The sequence below is a fragment of the Mobula hypostoma genome, chromosome 7 (assembly GCF_963921235.1).
Source record: "Mobula hypostoma chromosome 7, sMobHyp1.1, whole genome shotgun sequence".
Lineage (NCBI taxonomy): Eukaryota > Metazoa > Chordata > Chondrichthyes > Myliobatiformes > Myliobatidae > Mobula > Mobula hypostoma.
This window is the reverse complement of record NC_086103.1, coordinates 120,168,583-120,188,443: the sequence shown is the minus strand read 5'-3', so window position 1 is coordinate 120,188,443 and position 19,861 is coordinate 120,168,583. Positions and strand designations below refer to the sequence as shown.

General features: G+C 37.6%; 1 protein-coding gene across 3 annotated transcripts in view; it reads right to left on the bottom strand.

Moving 5' to 3' along the window:
* Window positions 1–759: 759 nt before the first annotated feature.
* The window catches only part of LOC134349003 (NADPH oxidase 4), a 149,394-nt gene continuing 130,292 nt past the window's right edge, over window positions 760–19,861 (bottom strand). For all 3 annotated transcript variants that reach the window (XM_063052837.1, XM_063052838.1, XM_063052839.1), the window contains 4 exons: window positions 15,764–15,872; window positions 14,098–14,166; window positions 5,811–5,911; window positions 760–4,617 (listed from right to left, as the gene is read on the bottom strand). In XM_063052837.1, the coding sequence (XP_062908907.1) occupies window positions 4,497–4,617; window positions 5,811–5,911; window positions 14,098–14,166; window positions 15,764–15,872 (400 nt within the window). In that variant the 3' untranslated portion in view covers window positions 760–4,496. The remainder of the gene's footprint in view (window positions 4,618–5,810; window positions 5,912–14,097; window positions 14,167–15,763; window positions 15,873–19,861) is intronic.

Here is a 19,861-nt window from a genome sequence, read left to right as displayed (position 1 = left end):
CCTGAATATTTATTTCACCCTAGAATATGGTAAGATGCACCATGACTGTGTCTCCAAACAGTAATACTGAGCCATATATATATATAAGGGCGGTAACTAAAAGCTTGGTCAGTTAGGTAGGCTTCAAAGGAAAGTCTTAAAACAGGAAAGAAGGTTAGAGAAGTAGAGATGTTGAGAGAAAAAAAACCATAGTTCAGAACCATAGCAACTAATACATGGTGACCAATGATAAATTCAGGGAGTAGTTCGGATTCTTAGAATATTGTAAAATACAATGAGATACTGGAGATAGGGAGGTTTAAAGCCAGGGAGGGATTTGAAAACAAAGTATATAAACAAGAGTAGCTTAACCAAGAGCAACCAATAACAGCGGGTGGTGAGTGAACAATCCTCAGCATCGGTTAGGACATTCCCAAAATAAGTAATGAAAGAAGGAACGTGAGTAATTGGCCCAAATGACATTGGAATTGTTAATTCTGAAAGTAACAGTCATTGCCGAGGCTGCTGACAACATCTGTGCTGAAGAAAAGGATAGAGTCGGGGCATGCTGTGGAGGTGGGATTAGTGATGGCAGCAAAATGAAGTTGAAAATTCATCACAGGGTCAAATATGACACTAAGATGGTAAAAATATCTCAATAAGCTGCTAGGCATGACATTTTAAGTAGGCACAGAATATAATGAGTACAATTTTCAAATATTTATTTAGAGAAAATTGTTTCTTATATAGAACTGAATAGGAGATGGGCAGTCTGATAATATTGACACATTGCGGGGTGACAGCAGTAGGAAACAGGCTAGTGGGGGAGAAATAGAGCCAGGAGTCCTGAAATCACATAAGGAAATTGACTGTGCATGTTTGATCTTGCTGAGGGTTAACATTTATCTGAGAAACAGGAGGAACCAATAGATTCTTGGAGGATATCAGAGCGGAGAGTGCCCTGGCTATCAACAGACAATTAAGAATAAAATCAGATATAAGTTATCCCACCAAAAGTAAGTGAGTGAAGAAGAGAACCTTTGGAAGTGGATGATGTTGTTAATTTGTTAAAGGCTACAAATAAGCCAAAAAAATAGTTTCTCATTGTTATTGCTACTTAGATTGCCATCTATGACTTTATTACAAGCTGTTCCGTATTGTGGTGGGGTAGGAACCTGATTCACCCCGATTTCCTTCAAAGAATGACATGCAGGTCTGAAACAGCAGAGGCTGGTTCTAAATATAAACAGAATATACAAAACTGGTCTGAAAAAGCTCATATATCATATAAAGCACATAAATGTTTTACTACTATTGATATTGATCCACTACAAGTCTACAATGTGACCTACAGGAATATACAACCACAAAGTGTGATTCCTGCTTATTACCAGTGACACATTAAAATTGTTGCAATACCTTTTGTCTCTCCTCTAACTGCTTGCTTTTATACAGGGTAATTAGATTTTGTTTATATATTTCTGAAATAGATAAGGAAGTCACATGGCCATAACAAATTCAACCTGCTGATTTACAATTAGTTTCAAATGTCCAGCTGTGCAAAAATTAGATGATGGTAGTTATTGTTATGGTTCTTGGCTCAGTATGAAATTCTGCTGCCAGTTACTTTGGATAAGATTTGATCTGAGATGAGAATGACCAGATAAGTACTACATATTAATTAGCCACTTAGATTCCTCTTTTTGGTTTGGTTGTCCCTTAGTATGCATTTGCCAGTTACAAGACATTATAATCGAACTACAAATCAAATCTCTCACAGAGGTCTGTTCCACAGACTGCTGTTTCTTGGAGAAATACATATTATAATACTACATGATTTACAGTATAAGGGGCAGTATTAATTTGTTTAACTGTCACTGAGTAGGATGACAGAACTGCAACCAACTTACATCCTAGAAATGTACAAATATACACCGATAATCAGCCCAAATACATCCACTGAATAGAAATTGGGAGTTGGTTTATCTAACTACTCAAAGGACAGCATAATACAAGCCACATATTAATCCTTCCATTCATAGTAATATAGCAATTCTACAGCACAATACAGGCCCTTCAGCCCACAAAGCTCTGCCGATTATGTCCTTACCTTAGAAATTACCTAGGGTTACCCATGGCCCTCTATTTTCCTAAGCTCCATGTACCTGTCCAGGAGGCTCTTAATAGACCCTATCATATCCGCCTCCACCACCATCGGCAGCTCATTCCATGCACTCACCACTCGCTACATAAAAAACTTACCCCTGACATCTCTGTGGCTGCTTCCAAGCACCTTAAAACTGTGCCCTTTCATGCTAGCCATTTCAGCCCTGAGAAAAAGCCTCTGACTATCCACATAATCAATGCCTCTCATTATCTTGTACACTTCTATCAGGTGACATCTCATCCTCCTTCACTCCAAGGAGAAAATAGCCGAGTTCACTCAACCTATTCTCATAAGGCATGCTCCCCAATCCAGGCAACATCCTTGTAAACCTCCTCTGCACCTTTTCTATGGTTTCCACATCCTTCCTGTAGTGAGGCAACCAGAACTGAGCACAGTACTCCAAGTGGGGTCTGACCAGGGTCCTATATAGTTGCAACGTTACCTCTCAGCTCCCAAGCTCAATTCCATGATTGATGAAAGCCAATGCACATATGTTTTCTTAACTACAGAGTCAACCTGCACAGCAGCTTTGAGTGTCCTATGGACTCGGACCCCAAGATCCCTCTGATCCTCCACATTGCCAAGAGTCTTAACATTAATACTATATTTTGCCATCATATATGAACCACCTCACACTTATCTGGGTTGAACGCCATCTGCCACTTCTCAGCCCAGTTTTGCATCCTATCAATGTCCCGCTGTAACCTCTGACAGCCCTCCACACTATCCACAACACCCCCAACCTTTGTGTCATCAGCAAGTTTACTAAACCATCTCTCCACTTCCTCATCCAGGTCATTTATAAAAATCACAAAGAGTATGGGTCCCAGAACAGATCCCTGAGGCACACCACTGGTCACCGACCTCCATGCAGAATATGACCCGTCTACAACCACTCTGCAAGCCAGTTCTGGATCTACAAAGCAATATCCCCTTGGATCCCATGCCTCCTTACTTTCTCAATAAGCCTTGTCAAATGCCTTGCTGAAATCCATATCCACATCTTCTGCTCTACCTTCATCAATCTGTTCAGATTTTCTCTTGTAAATTTACCATTGAAGTAAAAACAATCAAAATTAAAATAGATAGGAATTTACAAATACTCAGTTTTAGCTGTACATTGCAAAAGGCAAAGGAAGTTCTGTGCATCCAGTCTCTTGTAAAAAGTTGAGATACCTCTTGTATAAAATAATTAAGGTATTTTAACCGAGTAACTGGAACAAAATTTCATGAGAAGTTTTGTTTCCCCCATTTCCAAATTTTTATTCTCAATATTTTTCCCGAAGCTCAGTATTTCTTCATGCTCTTTAAAGACACTTGTTGTAAAACCCACTTTAAGATTTCTATCAGCTAATCAAATGTACATTGAGTGCAAAAGGTTGACTTGGCCCTTTAGATATTAAGATTTTTATTTTGTTTATATTCAGCAACCAGCTGAGGTAAAAATTCTCTGAGATTTCACATTGCTTTGCTCAGGGTGTAAGTACATTAAAGTGCAGCACCGTAAGATCATTTTGCTTCTGTAGATTCTAAATCACTCTGTTGCTAGCCATGTAAAGGAACTAGAGGAGTAAAGGTTATGCAACATTTACCACAGGCTCAGTCTTTAAAATTTATTTAATAATAGAAAATCCTCCAATTTAACATGCATCTGTCTCATAATGAAACTAAATCAATAGCCCCTCTGCAATTATTCTGCATGAAACATGAGCTGTGGAGACATAATTCAATACTGAAGACAACCAGACTGAAATGCAGATGTATTATTAAGGTCACGTTTATGTGGGGGTTGAGTGCAGAAAAACACAGAAGTATTCTAATACCATACAAAGAATATGCTTTAACATGGAGGAGAAAACAGACATGGCTATTAACTATTGCGTCAGCTGTGTCACAGTACACAACGTACTGTAGGTACTGGAATCAGATGGAGGTTCTGAAGCCTTAGATAGTTCCCAATTCCCTGACCTCTCACAGCAGTTTTAAACCTTCTCCAGTTCAATGTATGACACTAAACAACTTCTGTCTCTGTACATGCAAATTTCATCATAAGAAATAGATTTGCTAAAACTCCAATAAAAATCACACAAGTGTTATTACAAAAACAAGATATCCAGCTTTCCCCAAAAATTACAAAAATGTATGAGTTGATCATAAAATGATTTTGACAATCCAATACACAAACTTATACCTGCACCACATTAATTGCTGTATCTGTATGCATTCAATGATTCACTCTTTGGTGTCTGGAGATTGTCTAAGGCCAATCCTGCTGACCACCATATTAACAAAATTAATTGCACTTCAAGTTTTATTATTATTTTACACTGCACATTTTCCAAAATGGTTTTCAAGAGAATGATTCCTTGTTGTACTCGAATTTTGTTCCATGCGAACAGGTTCTGTTGCTGAGATTGTGAAGCTCTTTGGAGAGTTTGCTGGGTCCACAGCAAAAAACACCTACACACTTTCTGCCAGAAAGGAAGAAAAACAGTGGTGTTATGTTGAACACTTTTCAGACCACCAAACATAATATATATATTATGATATATATATATATATATATATATATATATACACACACACACATACACACACACAAGTGTACAATATTATTGGAAGACACATCATTTGGGCCTTTTTACATTATTACCCAATTGGTTCAAGCAAAAAGTAAGCATCCTTCAGCTTAGATGGGGTCAGATCCTTGACACTTTATTTTCGTCCAAACTTTTAATTTAAATGCATGGTATAGTGCATTTCCAAGGTTCACTGCATATTGCAAATTGCATGGAAGTGATCTGCTGCCACCAGTTTGCCTGAAAGCAGTAACAAGTAAAAAATATCCCCCCTCCTAAACATACTTATGTTGATGATTATGCCCCTATCCTCACACCACATGCTATGACCCTCTAACAGTTTTAATTTATTTCACCTATACAAGCCAATGCTACTGCTAAAATAATGCATCTTAAATTTTGGTAGACATACAGTAACCCCATGAAATAACATCAGGGACAGTATATTTACTATAATGATTATAAACTGTAAGGTGGATACCTTCTCAAACAAAATTGATTACATTAAGCATACCTTGGCATTGGAGTATATCATCAAAATAAACACCTTTTGACACATGTACTTCTTTAATGATTTTGCCTCTAAGAAATGTATTCAAAATTAACTTGAGGTCCAAGGGAATTATTTCTGTTAGTCCTTCAAGGATCTTATATATTTTAAAGGTAGGTTTTAATTTGGTATGGGCCATAAGTGATTAAAGGAACTGAGATACAACCCAACCATGATCTAACTCAATGCTTCAACAAACTCAACACAGTATGGGCCTTCTCCTGTCTTTATGCCTTCAGTATTACATAGATAGGAATCATAAATATGTTCCCTTTGTCAAAAGCGGAATGTAGACCTGCTTACCTTCCAGCAACAATGTATGTTCTTATTGCCTAAGCCAGCATTTCGATAAAGCTATAGTGATTAATGATAGCTACCCACCAAAACAGAAAAATGGTCAAATTCCTTTGCAACATTCCATAAGGTGCTTTTAACTGTACCAGCTAACAGTACCATGCAGTCTGCAGAAATGCCAATGAACACCAACATGAAACTTTACAGAAAATAGACATCCCAAATTTCAATGTTTACTCACTGTCTATTGCACTTGGCTATTTCACCAAACAGAAGTTTCAAGCGAGGCTTTCCAATAACAAGCCTGGAGTTCAGCACTTGATATTTTTCTGCATTTAAATTCTACAGAAGATGATAAAATAGAAAGTACATCAATGAAAACAAGTAATTGAAGAGAAGTGACGTGTATTTTCAAAAATAAACAGCTTTAACATTTCAAATCCATGCTGCCATTCTGCTGTTCCACTACATGTAATTCCTTGCCATGATTGAACATTAAAGATACATTATTTCATGCCTGTTCTACATTTTGCAATGTATTAAGCTCAAGTACGTTCCACCCCTCTCCCTTTCTCTTGGCTATCCTCTGATTTATCTCACCTTCTATCTTTCACTTCCTGTAGTTGTTTCACTTTGTGTTACTGGTCACAAGACAAGCACTGGTTCAGCTCAATGTGGTTCATTACCGGTTCACTCAAAGTTACTACATTTTTTTCCACATTTAGCTTCTATGGAGAATCACTGTGCACTATCTACACTAAAACCAATCATACTTACGAACTTGCTTCATTCAAAGTTCTGTGAAAGAGTGACTTTGAAAGGCATAATTATCAAGTTCCTCAATAGGCTGGATTTTGCTGGATTGAGCCAACAGTCTCAAGCCAACATGCAGAGCTCTGCTTTACTGCTCTCTGGCCTGCACTTAAGTACTCTGGCCCAAATACAGGCGGCTGAATTGATTGTATGTCCACATTTGGAGATTTGATGGCAAAGTGTGATGAGGCCTTATCAGCAAATCATTTTCAACTGACCTACCACAAAGGTCCCACCTCGGAACAGCCTTATAGCCTTTAATAAGAGACAAAGCTGAACCTGGACACAGAATTTTGTCTTCTGTTGAATGAGACTAACAAAGAATTAAAGCAAAATAAAATAATGAAAATAATTGAAGCCATTGAAATAATGCCTCCTCAGCAAGAAATCCTCATTACAATACTATAATTCCCTTCATTATAATTTTGGGGAATCACAAGACAGAGTTCAGCCATAGGATTGCATATAGAGATAGAGATGCCAGCATATATCATTCAGTTGGAGTTCTGTAATTGGCTGACCAAACAAGAGACTCAGAAACATAGTAACATCTGAATAACTGAGTGCCAACAGGCCTGAATGGAACTGCTGACTTTACTCGAAAACATTAATATATACTGCACAAATGAAGAAAATTGTAAATTTCACTAATACTTAAGAATGAATGGAGGAGAGCAAAGCTGTTAAAGATCTGACATCACCCTGATTAACAACTTGGTATTATTAGAAACAGATCAACTGGGTTGTACAATTTTCATCTAATCAATTGGCACAGGTTTGTTGTCTAACAAGTAGAATATTTTGAGAACTTGAGAATATTTAAGTGCACAAATATAGACTTCTAGAAGTCTGTGCACCAGATATCACTAAATGGATGGAATAGTGTACAACATGTCATGGGTTAACAATGGGTTTGGTGATAGAATTTAAATGGTTTGTCTCAAATTTGAAATGTGTTGCAAATAATGTTCCCAATAAGATCCGATTAGACTTCTGCATTTCACAACATAGACCAGCGTCTTGGATCCAGGAACAGAGATCTGCATATCCAAGATCACAAGTATTTTAGGCAGAGGAAATATGTAATTATAGTGTGCTACAGAGAGGCTGAACTTGTTGGAAAAAGTCACGTTGGAATATTTTCCGAGCAGTGAGAGACTAAGATTAGTCCTTGCACAAAAGTCGTTTAGGTTAATGCATTGTTACCGCTTGGGCAAAATAATGGAATACTGGCATTTACCTTAATGCAGCTGACATTCCAAATTCAGGGGAAATGCCTTAGTTTTACAGAGCCTCATTGGAGGGCTCCATTTGGTTTTGCTACCGAATCTTCCATTAGATCTATTTGCATCAAAATGAGTAAAGTGGAGTTACACCAGATTTACACAGGGTTTAAAGGGTTAAATGTTGAGAGCAGATTGTATAAGCATCCCTAATTAATATACATTTTGAAGGATAAATGGTAATCTAAAATGGTGTATAAAACAATAAAGCAATTCAACAGATTAGGTCAAAAGAAAAATATTTTCCTGATACTTGGGGTCCAGAACAAGTATATGGATACATCCAATGATAGTACAAAACAGATGTTTAAAAACTGGGTAAAATAAATTTAAACACCCGTAAGCACTTTGCAAGCAATTTGTTTTAACGGAATGGTAGCTTTACAATTAAATCAACTTTAAGTGAATTCCAGAATTACTATTTTCAACGGATAACAGAAAACCGAACCTTATAATCCAACTGGAATATTCACAACTAAGAATAATGGACCTGAGTTATCCAAGGGAATCAAGACACAGAAAGCAAAAGAGTTGGTGATAAGGAAGGCAAATGCAATGTTAGCACTCATTTCAAAATGACTAGAATATAAAAGCAAGGATGTAATCCTGAGACAGACCATATTTGGGGTACTGTAAGCAGTGTGGGGGCCATTTCTAAGAATTGGAGAGGATCCAGAGGAGATTAATGAAGATGATCCTGAGAAAGAAGGAGCGTTTGATGTCTCTAGGCCTGTAGTCCTGGAGTTTAGAAGAATGCGAGGGGATCTCATTGAAACCTACTGAACATTTTAAGTCCTAGACAGAGTGGAGGTAGCAAAGATATTTCCAATAGTGGAATAGTCCAGGACCAGAAAGGGCAGTCTCAGAATAGAAGGATGTCCCTTTACAACACAGATGATGAGAATTTTTCTTTAAGCCAGACGGTGGAAACTGTGGAAATCATTGCCACAGACAACTGTGGCGGCCAAGTCATTGGGTATATTTAAAGCGGAGGTTGATAGTTTTTTTGATTAGTAAGGGTGTCAAAGGTTATGGGGAGAAGACATGAAAGTGGGGTTGAGAGAGACGTCAAATCAGAAATGATGGAATGGCGGAATAGACCAGATGGGCCAAAGGCGTAATTCTGCTCTTAATATCTTATCGAGTTGTGATACAGATTACTCAACTCTGACTGAAAAAGAGAACAGATTTGACAGGTATAGAAGGCTTCTTCATGTTCTTATATTTCATGCATCAAGGACGAACACTGATAAAATAGTAAATACTAATGATACAATATTGGTGAATCAATATCTGAAAGAAGTAAGTCCAGTTAGTAATACCAGCTGATTTTGCATCAATCTTACTGAAGGGTCTTGCTCAAAGTATTAAGCTTTCTGAGACAGATAGAGACAAGTAATAAAATGTAGCCCCACATAGAAAGTATTGATTTCCACAGCAAGCAAGTATACTTCTGATGCTGAAAAAATGTTATGTATTCTCTCAGCTATCTTTTAAATTCATATTTCTAACATTCAGTCTGAGAAAATTATTTATATATCAGTGTGCCACCTTTACACGTCAGCTTAGCATGTATGCTAACAGTGCTTCATGTCATTTATCTCAGAGTACACTTAATGGGAATGCAGTCATAATTTAATGATTTACAAATAAAGATAGATATACAGTCATTCATAGGCTTAGAAATTTAAAGAGAGCATATGGATAGCATGTACTATTCTTGCAGAAACTGATCTGGATGTCCCATGTGAGGCCCATATAATCATTAGTGTAGGTCATAAGCTGTCACCTATAACATACAATCAGTTGCCACTTTATTAGGTGCCCCTAAATGGACATTGAACCCATGAACACTACCTCACTACTGTTTTATTTCTGTTATTTTGCATTGCTTATTTTAACTTAACTATTTAATAGACATTTATATATTTAATGTAACTCAGTTTTTTTTCTGTATTTATCATGTATATCATTGTACTGCTGCTGTAAAGTTAATAAACTTAACACAGACAGTGGTGTGTGTGTGGAATGCACTGCCAGTGATGGTGGTGGAGGCCGATACAATAGGGTCTTTTAATCTCTTACTAGCTCTTCTTTCAGTTAGTCCTGACGAAGGGTCTCGACCCGAAACGTCGACTGTACCTCTTTCTATAGAAGCTGCCTGGCCTGCTGCGTTCACCAGCAACTTTGATGTGTGTTGCTTGAATTTCCAGCATCTGCAGAATTCCTCGTGTTTGGGTCTTTTAAGAGACGCTTAGATAGATACATGGAGGTTAGAAAAATAGAGGGTTATGTGGCAGGGAAATTCTAGGCAGGGTCTAGAGTACGTTACTTGGTCGGCACAACATTGTGGGTCAAAGGGCCAGTAATGTGCTGTAGATTTCTATGTTTTTATGTTCTTAATTTCACAACTTATGACAGTGATATTAAATCTGTTTTTCACACCATTCTCTGTAAACTCCAGAGGGTGCTGTGCATGAAAATCCCAGATCAGTAGTTTCTGAGATACTCAAACCATCCAGCTTGACACCAACAATCATTCCACAGTTAAAGTCAATAAGATCTCATTTCTTCCCTCATTCTGATGTTCGGTCTGAACAACTGAACCTCTTGAACATGCCTGCATGCAATTGAGTTGCTGCCACATGATTGACTGATTAGATATCTGTTTTAACAAGCACCTAATAAATTGGCCACTGTGTGTATCTGGGAAGTATTGACAGAAAGATATTGAGATTCAGTTCAGTGTACATTGGCTTCCTGCAGCAAAGTGCACAAAATCAATAATGAGCTATTACTCATTATAGCTTATTATTTAAGCTATAATCGACAATTAACAGTACCAGTGCAGGACTACCAGTCTAAAAGCAAACAATTGTAGTCAAGTTAACCTGATGGAAGGAAGGAAGGAATACCAAACAGGTGATAAAATTTAGGTAAGCTTCTCTTCTATATCATGAAGCCAAAGACCAAAGTAAACCAGTGAAATCTGTTGCTCGATAAAATTTTAGAACTGAGGGAAGCATACAAAAAAGTGACTTAATCATTTATAAAGCCTCATTATGTAACTAAGGGGATCTATTTATAAAAATAATAATAATATTAATTTATTTGTAGTGAACTTTTCATGCAACGTATTTCAAACTGCTTTACAGTGGGATAAAGTGTAAATATGAAAGAAAATTAAATATAAAAATAATATGAAAATAAAAGACAAAAAGATGTTAGTTAAAAGCAAGATTAAATAAACAGGATTTGAGCTAGCATTTAAAAGTTACAACTGAGTCTGCAACCCTTATAGTTTCAGGTATCAAATTCCACGGTTTAGGAGCATAGTTCAAAAAAGCTGATCTGCCAATTATCTTTTGAGGGGGATTGGTTAAATTTAGGAGACTGGCAAAGGACCTGAGAGCTCAAGCAGGATAACAAAACGAAAGTGATCCTGTGTCCCAGACCAATAAGAGCTTCAAAAACAAGTAAGAGAACTTTAAAACCAATTCTAAAAGATACAGAAAACCAATGCAGAGTAACTAGGACAGAGTGATATGCTCCCTCATTCTGGTTTTAGTTAAAAGTCTAGCAGTGGCATTCTGAATGAGCTGAAGTTTTTCACTAAGTTGCTTTGGACGGCCAGTAAAAAGTGCATTGCAGTAATCTAGTCTATCCGATATACAGATATTAATTAAGTTTTTCAGCATCATTAAATGACAGAAATGAATGAACCTCTGGCAATATTTCTTAAATCTAGAAATGCTGCCCTGGTCACTTTCTTTGTGTGGAATTTAAAATTCAAATCAGAATCAAGGATAATACCCAGGCTTGTTACTTTTGATTTTACAAGGGGAGCCAAGATCCCAAGTTTATCAAGAACTCCATCTCCAATGGCTTTGGGACCAACCAAAAGTATTTCATCTTTATCTTCATTTAGCTTTAAGAAATTATTGCTGCCATACCAGAAGTCAGAGAAGATAGGGTGTTATCATCATCAGGCTCAACCAAGATATACAACTGTGTATCATCTGCATAACTGTGAAAATCAAGTTTATGCTATCTAATGATGTCTCCTAAGAAGGGCATGTATAAGGAGAAGACAGCTTCCCTGAGCAACACCAAAGTGAATAGTGTATTTTTTAGAAAACTGGTTTCTAAGGCAGATAAAATATTTTATCTATAAGATATATGAGCAAAACCAATTAAGGGTACTAGCAGAGAGGCCAACCCTGTTCTCAATTAGACATAGAAAAATGTTATGGTCAATTGTGTTAAAGGCAGCACGCATATCTTGGAGGATTAGAAATGAGACTCTGTTGCAACTGGTGCTGAGCCTAAGTTTGCTGACAATTTTGGTAAAGGCCGTCTCCGTGCTGTGGTTTGCTCTAAAACAAGACTGAAACTTTTCTAGAATATTGTTCTCATTCTTAAAGGTGTTGAGTTGGTTGAAAATAAATGCAGGGCAGGGGCGAATAGAGACAAGAAGCAATATGCAGTGTAAGTTCGGCTAAATGGCACTTCACCAACTGGCAATCCCAGTAACTGACACTTCAGAGGGAGAACCTGGAGTAAAATTGAAATATTTTATCAGTCATGAAAGCAGCCAGGCTGAATGCAGAACTGCAGAGATGCCTAGACCAGCATTGGTGTAGTGTCACAAGAGCACATGTACCAATGGTGAGCCAGCACAGAGCAGCAGGGCCAACACTGACACAGCACCAAGAAGGTGACCAGGTATCCTCTGCTGCTGCTGCGTAATGCACAAATCAATTCTTTGCCTATTGGGTAATGGCAACTGCTAATTTACTACAGAGTACTATATTCTATTTCCCTTATTCCATAATCCTCAGTATTATTGATTATGTGAGATCAAACCTTACTCTTGATTAACCAGCATATTTGACTAACTGGTACCCCCTAATCCCCACAGATGCCAGACCAAAAAACTACAAGTAAAAGCATATGAAAAAGGCATCCAAAAATCTGGAATAGATTTCGGCACGGTGTGAAATGTACAGTAGAATGGAAGACACAGAAGTAGATATTACAAGGCATAACAAAGGACTATGAAATGAAACTAGCAAAGGTGCTTGAAGTCAGTACAATTTATCATTTATAAGGATAGAAAGAAAAAACAGGAGCAAAGTGAACCCTTTGCAGACAGGTACAGATATAAGGACTCAGCAGAAACATTGGATAAGCACTAAATTGTGAAAATATTTACAACGGAAGCAGATGTAGCATGCCAGATGTCCAAAGGAAGCTAATGTTGAAACATGAATGCAGATTAACGTAAACTTGTGTCAACAAAATAACTGTTTAGAAGAAGATGCTCACCACAAAGTCCAGATGATCCATTCCCAGGGTTTTAAAAATAAGTATGTGAAAATAAGACAGATGTTTTTGTTATAATTGTTTAGAGTTTCATTGATTTGCAAACCATTCCTTCAGATTGGAAAAGTCTGTCACTCCACTACTTCTGAGAGGAAAACTAAAAGCTAACATCTGTTGTCATAAGTTATCAGAGTCTACAATTGAGCATGTAGTGACAGAACGTCTTCAAATTGTTCAGTTGGTTAGAAAGGAAGCAAGCATGCATTTTCAAGGGAGAAAACAAATTTGATAGAAGATATTTGAAGTTTAAGGAACTGCTGGTAAATCTCAATGAGATGCAGTTAAATAGTAAGCTCAAAACAAAAGGCAATCAAATTGCCAGAATGTGATCAATGGTGTCTGAGATGATCTGCACTGGGGCCAAAAATATTTTAAAACTTTAAAGGTATTTTCTATTGTCTTTGCATTCTTTGAGATTAATCTGCTATCACTTTCATCGGGAATTGCTTCTGAGCAGAAACTTCCACTCAGAATAACAACAAAGTAAACAACTACAGCTACTTAGAGTGGGTTAGAAGGGGAAGGAGGATTGGGGGGAGAGGGGCTTAATGAATACAAGACTTGGTGTTTCAATCAAAATTTAACAAACTCATTTCTTGGCACTGACAAGCAACAACCTCTAATATGCTCAGAGTGAAAATGACAAGCAAAATAATTTTCACAACCTGTCTCCACACCTAACTCAAGAACACCCAGACAATTGGAAAAACTCTTTTCTTATGATATCATACAGGGAAGAAAACTCCCTTAAAACTATGAGCTAGTTACCTTCTACCTCTATAATCTTTTAAAGCAAAAAAATGGTATTTAGCATTGACCTGCAACAAGAGCAATCAATTCTCAGTAGAGGTAGTGAATATAAGAGAACATAAATAATTGATTGAAAATAGAAATGAATTTATGATGATTAAAAAAATTGATAAATCCATTAAAATCAAAGATGATGAATTTATATTGATTTCCTGGAGAAGGGAAAAAGTTGAGGAATGATACAATAGGATTAATCAGAATGATCTAGACATGCATAAGTTAACAATTGTAAATTACCTGCAACCCGTCTGTTTGACTAAGATACAGCTGGATGTTCAAGTAGTCTGGACGGTTCTCCTGCCATAGCTAGAAATAGAAAAATATCAACTAAAAAGTATTAAGAAATGTCTCAGCAAATCTGTTTCCTTTTAATCTGGAAAAACACAAAGCTCCTCGGTGGCACCTCAGAATGCTAAATGATAAAAATCAATGCAGCTGTGCTGCAGCCCAGATCCCCAAGCCGCCCATTACAAAGTATCGGAGAATCTTCAAACACCCACCGATAAATTGTGATGTCCTGTAGCTCTACCAGTGGGTTGGTCGGTCCTGCAGCCTGATTCCTTAGCTGATGGATGAGGATTCATCCTTCAAGGGCAAGATTACTCAAGCCCCCACTAACGTCATTCAGTGACCCTAAACCCCTCTGTCAGCACACCGAATCAGCATTTTGATTCATTTTACCCAGCAAAATTATTTATGAATATTTAGATAAGGTCTTGTGGTCTAGCAATGAATATCAAAAGAGCTATTTGTGACAAGTATGTTTCCTTTCCTCTGTACCTCTGCTCCACCTTAAACTGGGCTCAGGCTCCTTCAGCCAGTTTCCCTGTCACTGCTTGAGACTGGCGGCTAGTATTTCAGCATGAATTTATATCATGATCTTTCACAAGGGCTGTAAGCAAACCCTTAGCTATTCCTTATGGTTACATTGAACAAGATTTCCTGTAACCTGTATTTGTTGACAGGTCAGATTTATTGCAGGAGTAAAATGATTATATTTCCTCATGTTTTATTTCTCATATTTCCTAATGATATAAATGGAGGCCATTCAGCTTGGTGAGCCAGGCCGGCTTTCAGAGCACTTCTGCCAGTCCCATTCTTCTACTTAACTTCCCAATGCCTTTCAAATGCCAACAAACCTATCTGATTCCCCTGCTGTCAATTAACCAAAAGAACAGCATAGGTCTGGGTTGTGAAAGAGAACTGGAGGACCTACGGAAAACCCAGCAGCCACAGGAAGAACATTCAAACTCTGCACAGAGTACAAGAGGTCAGGATTGAAGCCAGGTTATTACAGCTGTGTAACATAAACACTTACTGTGTCACTCATAAATGGAATAATCTACTTTTTAAAAGTCTATTAAAATATCTGTTTAACTGAATACACAAAGGAGTAAAATCAAACAAAATATGATATTATGATTATTTTATAATATTTTCATCTTTTCCAACTTATATTAAACCCCTACAGAAATCCAATCAACAGTGGAGCAAATATCTATATTACTAGTCATGAAAGCCCTGAAATCTAACCAAGTTTTATATAACATGAACTGAATAAACAACTTAGATTCGTCCAGGTTCTTATTTTATTTTGGGTTACACAATTTGTTGAAACTAAACATACCATATGCCCATTTCCTAAATTTTCACTGTTCTTGTGATGTCACCAACCTAAGATGTTTCATTCTGTATTGATGCTGCCTGATCTACTGAATATTTCTTTCATTTTCTGATTTTATTTCTGGTTTTCAGTACGCGTTGCATACTGCTTCCTAAAGACTTCAATCTGGCATCAACTGAAATCTTTGAAAACTATTCTTGTTCTCACACCATTGATTTTACAGCGGTATGGAATAAAGAAAAATACTGTATCCATGGCTCACCTGCCATCTAGTCTTACCTTGTCATGTAAAAGGCACAACAGATCCGCAAACCAGAGGAAGGACTGGATTTCCTTGCACACCCAAATGAAGTAAAGCCGTCTGAGCTTGTATTGCTTCCAATCAGCTCTGGGAGATGGAACAAAATTGATAAAATTTGCACCATCAACAACATTTCAAATGGTTTCCAATAGTCTAGAGATCAGGAATGTCCAAAATGCAACCCAACAGCTTAAAGCATAAGCACAAGTGTCCTACATTTCATTAAATCTTAAAGCGTAAGAGGTACACATTCAGCCTACCAGACTTCTCATACCCTTTGATAGAAATATCGAGTTATGTACACTCATTTGTTTTATTTCCCCTTATCCATTAATTGTATTCCCCTGTCATGCTTGCATCAGTCTCTATTGAAAGCCATCATTTAATCAGGTAACAACGTTTCAGTTAATGTATTCTTTATTAAAATGTGGCAGAAAAAAATTGGATTCACTTCCTTTGCCAATTACGTTAAAATTACAATTAGTATTCATTATCCACTTTCCTGAGCTCAAAGGAGATTAGGAAGTTTATGGGGATTTTTTTTTACAGCAAGGTTAATTAATTTAAACAATTTCAACCTTACACAGATGGGTGGAGGCTCCATATTTGCTGACATGGCAGATGAAGACAAAATATATGATTACTCTTATAGTGCATAAAGAGACTGACTGCATGAATAAAGCTAAAATGAGCTTGTTAGTCAATAAGAAAGTAGCAAAAAATGATACTTCATTTATAATAACACAAAAGATAGGAGTCATCTGGCCCATTGAGCCTACTCTGCCATTCAATAAGATCATGGCTGATCTGGCCATGGACTCACCTCTACCTACCCGCTTTTTCCCATAAACCTTAATTCCCTTGCAATGCAAAAATCTATCTAACTGTGTCTTAAATGCTTCACTGGGCAGAGAATTCCACAGATTCACTACTCTCTAGGAAAAACAGTTTCTCTTCATCTCTGCCCTAAGTCTATTCCCCTAAATCTTGAAAGGTTATTAACTGATTCAATAATGCCTTTCAATAGGGACTGATGCAAGCATGACAAGGGAATACAATAAATGGATAAGGGGAATAGACTTAGGATGGAGATGAAGAGGAACTGTTGCCACTAGTTCTAGTTTCACCTACCAGTGGAAACAACTTTCCTGTCTCTATCATATCTATCCCCTTTCATATTTCTATTTATTTCTATAAGACCCACTCTCATTCTTCCAAATTTTGTGAATATAGTCCCAGATGACTCAGTTTCTCCTCATAGGATAACCCCCTAATCTTAGGATCCAACCTGGTGATTCTCCCCTTAACCACCTCTAAAAGCTGGTATATCTTTCCTCAAGTAAGGAGACCAGAACTGCATGCAATACTACAGGTGCGATCTCACCTGTACAGTTACACCATTCCCTATAGCAATGAAGGCCAACGTTCCATTTGCCTTCTTGATAACCTGTTCCAGCTGCAGAACAACTTTTGTGATTCGTGTCTGTTTGACCTAAACATTAAAAATTTATCTATTTCCTTTTTGCATGTTATTGTTGGAATCTACTAGATTATGTGCTTATTCGTTCCTTTTTCAGTCAGGTATGATGTATTTGGTAGGATTTATGAAAACAGGATATTTGTTCCTACCTGCCTTTCTATGCAACACTACAATTCAATCTCTATTCAGTGTTTTCAGAATTCTCTATGAAATATTTTCCTTTACACTTTAAGTATTCGTTTAACTTCTTTATGTCATATTTAAAACTCTGTATGGAGCTGTTTTTCTCCTCTCATACTTTTGATATTTCTCACACACCCATTATTCTGTTTCTGGGAATTAGTTCATAGGTTTTGATCAAACTTTTTAACCACTTGCTAAGAAGTGTGCAAGAATAATGCAAATTGCTTTTTTTCCCATTTTTTACACTCCTATGAGAAGTGACACTTAACCTAGTAAACAACCAAATTTGAAAGCCTAATTAATTACCTACATGAAGGGGACACCATTGCCTAAGTTGATAGTGCAGTATATCCTACCACAAACAAGAGAAAATCTGCAGATGCTGGAAATGCAAGCAACACAGACAAAATGGTGGAGTAACTCAGCAGGTCAGGCAGTATCTATGGGAAGGAGTACAGTTGACGTTTCGGGCAGAGACCATTGCTCAAGACTAAGGAAGGGTCTCGGTCTGAAGCATCAACTATATTCCTTTCCATTGATGCTGCCTGGCCTGCTGAGTTCCTCCAGCATTTTGTCTGTGTTGTGCAGTATATCCTGTTTCATTTGCTGATACCCTGCACATTTGGTTCCGATTTTTTAAAAGGATTCATTAAATAATCCATGGCAATATAATTGGTTAAAAGTCATATTTCAAGAGCATATAATTTTATTAATAAATCCAATTCTATAAGAATTATATTTAATGTTAAATATTTTTATGTTTGACATTGCTTTACCTCAGCAGAACCTTTTAAATATGTTGATCAATGTTCATCCTAGGTACTCAATTGCCTTTTCTGCTAGCAGTAATTGCCTAGTTATAAATGTATATGTTAATATTGATCAAGGCAAATATCTTTGCAATTTAATCCTAACAGTAAAGTTGAAAAAATACTGCACAATATTCTATTGCTCAGCTAGTTATAATAATGTTTAAACCAGATACAGGTTTGCTTAATATTTCGGTCATAATATTAATATTATGATATATTATACCGTTACTATGTTATTATCATTATTTTATTACTGTATTAACATAATATAATGTTAATATAATGATAATCATTCAACCAACAAGAATATTAAACCTATCTTGGTTCATCATAATTTTAAACACTTCCATTTTATTGTTTATGATCTGTATTAGGGTATAGGGGGCTCTGGATACAGGTACTACTTTTAATATCTGTCATGCTGCTCCCTACCAGACAGGGTGGATGGGCATCACCGGTCCTCAACCATCTCCTAAATCTCTCACATGTTGGCTTCAAGCGCCATACCCCGGTAAACCGCTTCAGCTGGCGGGCTAAACCATGTAAAGAGGTAGTATTAACATGGCACTACTGGGTGGAAGACTTCCATGATGTAGTCACCGGCCAGGGCGGAAAGGTTCTCAGATGAACTATAACGGCCACGTGTTCATGACCAAGGTGAGCCACCTAGTTGGAGGAAATCAGCTGTGGTCAAACCTGGAGAGGGATGGGCTCCGCCAGGTTTCAGATGCCCAAGACACGCCACATGATGAACACATCGAAAAGCAACTTCATACTGGATCGGTTGCAGCCCGTGTTACCAATGACCGCGCGATCCGTCTCACATCAGGGCAGACACAATAAATGTGCTACTGGTGATTTGACACAGAAGATCCATGGCACAGAGAACATCACAATTGCCACGTGAAATGTAAGAACGCTGAACCAAGCAAGGAAACTCAAGGAACTCACACATGGGATGGAAAGATACAACTGGCACCTCCTCAGGCTCTGTGAAGCCAGATGGAAGAACGCTGGAGAAGTGCGTATTGAGGAAGGACATGTACTCTATTATAGTGGAGAAGAGAACAGACATGAAAATGGCGTAGGGTTCCTAGTCAACAAATCCATCAAGAACGACGTCCTAGAATGCCAACCAGTGTCAAGCAGGCTCATGACCATCCGCCTGTGGATAAAGCCATTCAACATCACAATGGCACAAGTCTACACCAACAACAGACTACGACGATGAACACTTTGAAGAATTCTACAAGAAACTACAAGGTGTCATCAACAAGGTGGACAAAAAAAATATTCTGATCATTCAGGGCGACTGGAATGCCAAGGTGGGCAGAGACACACAAGATGAGTGGGGGGATCTCATCAGCCCCTCAGGCAATGACACTTCCAATGACAGGGGACTAAGCCTGCTGGAATTTGCCGGTTATAACAACATGGTGCTGTCGAACACACTTGGAGAGCACAAAGCATCCCGAAGATGGACCTGGCATGCCCCCAGTGGTCAACATCACCAGATTGACTACATCCTGGTGCAAAGATGGCACAAATCTGGTGTGAGCAGACCGAAGACCAGAACATTCCCAGGAGCATACGTGGGCAGT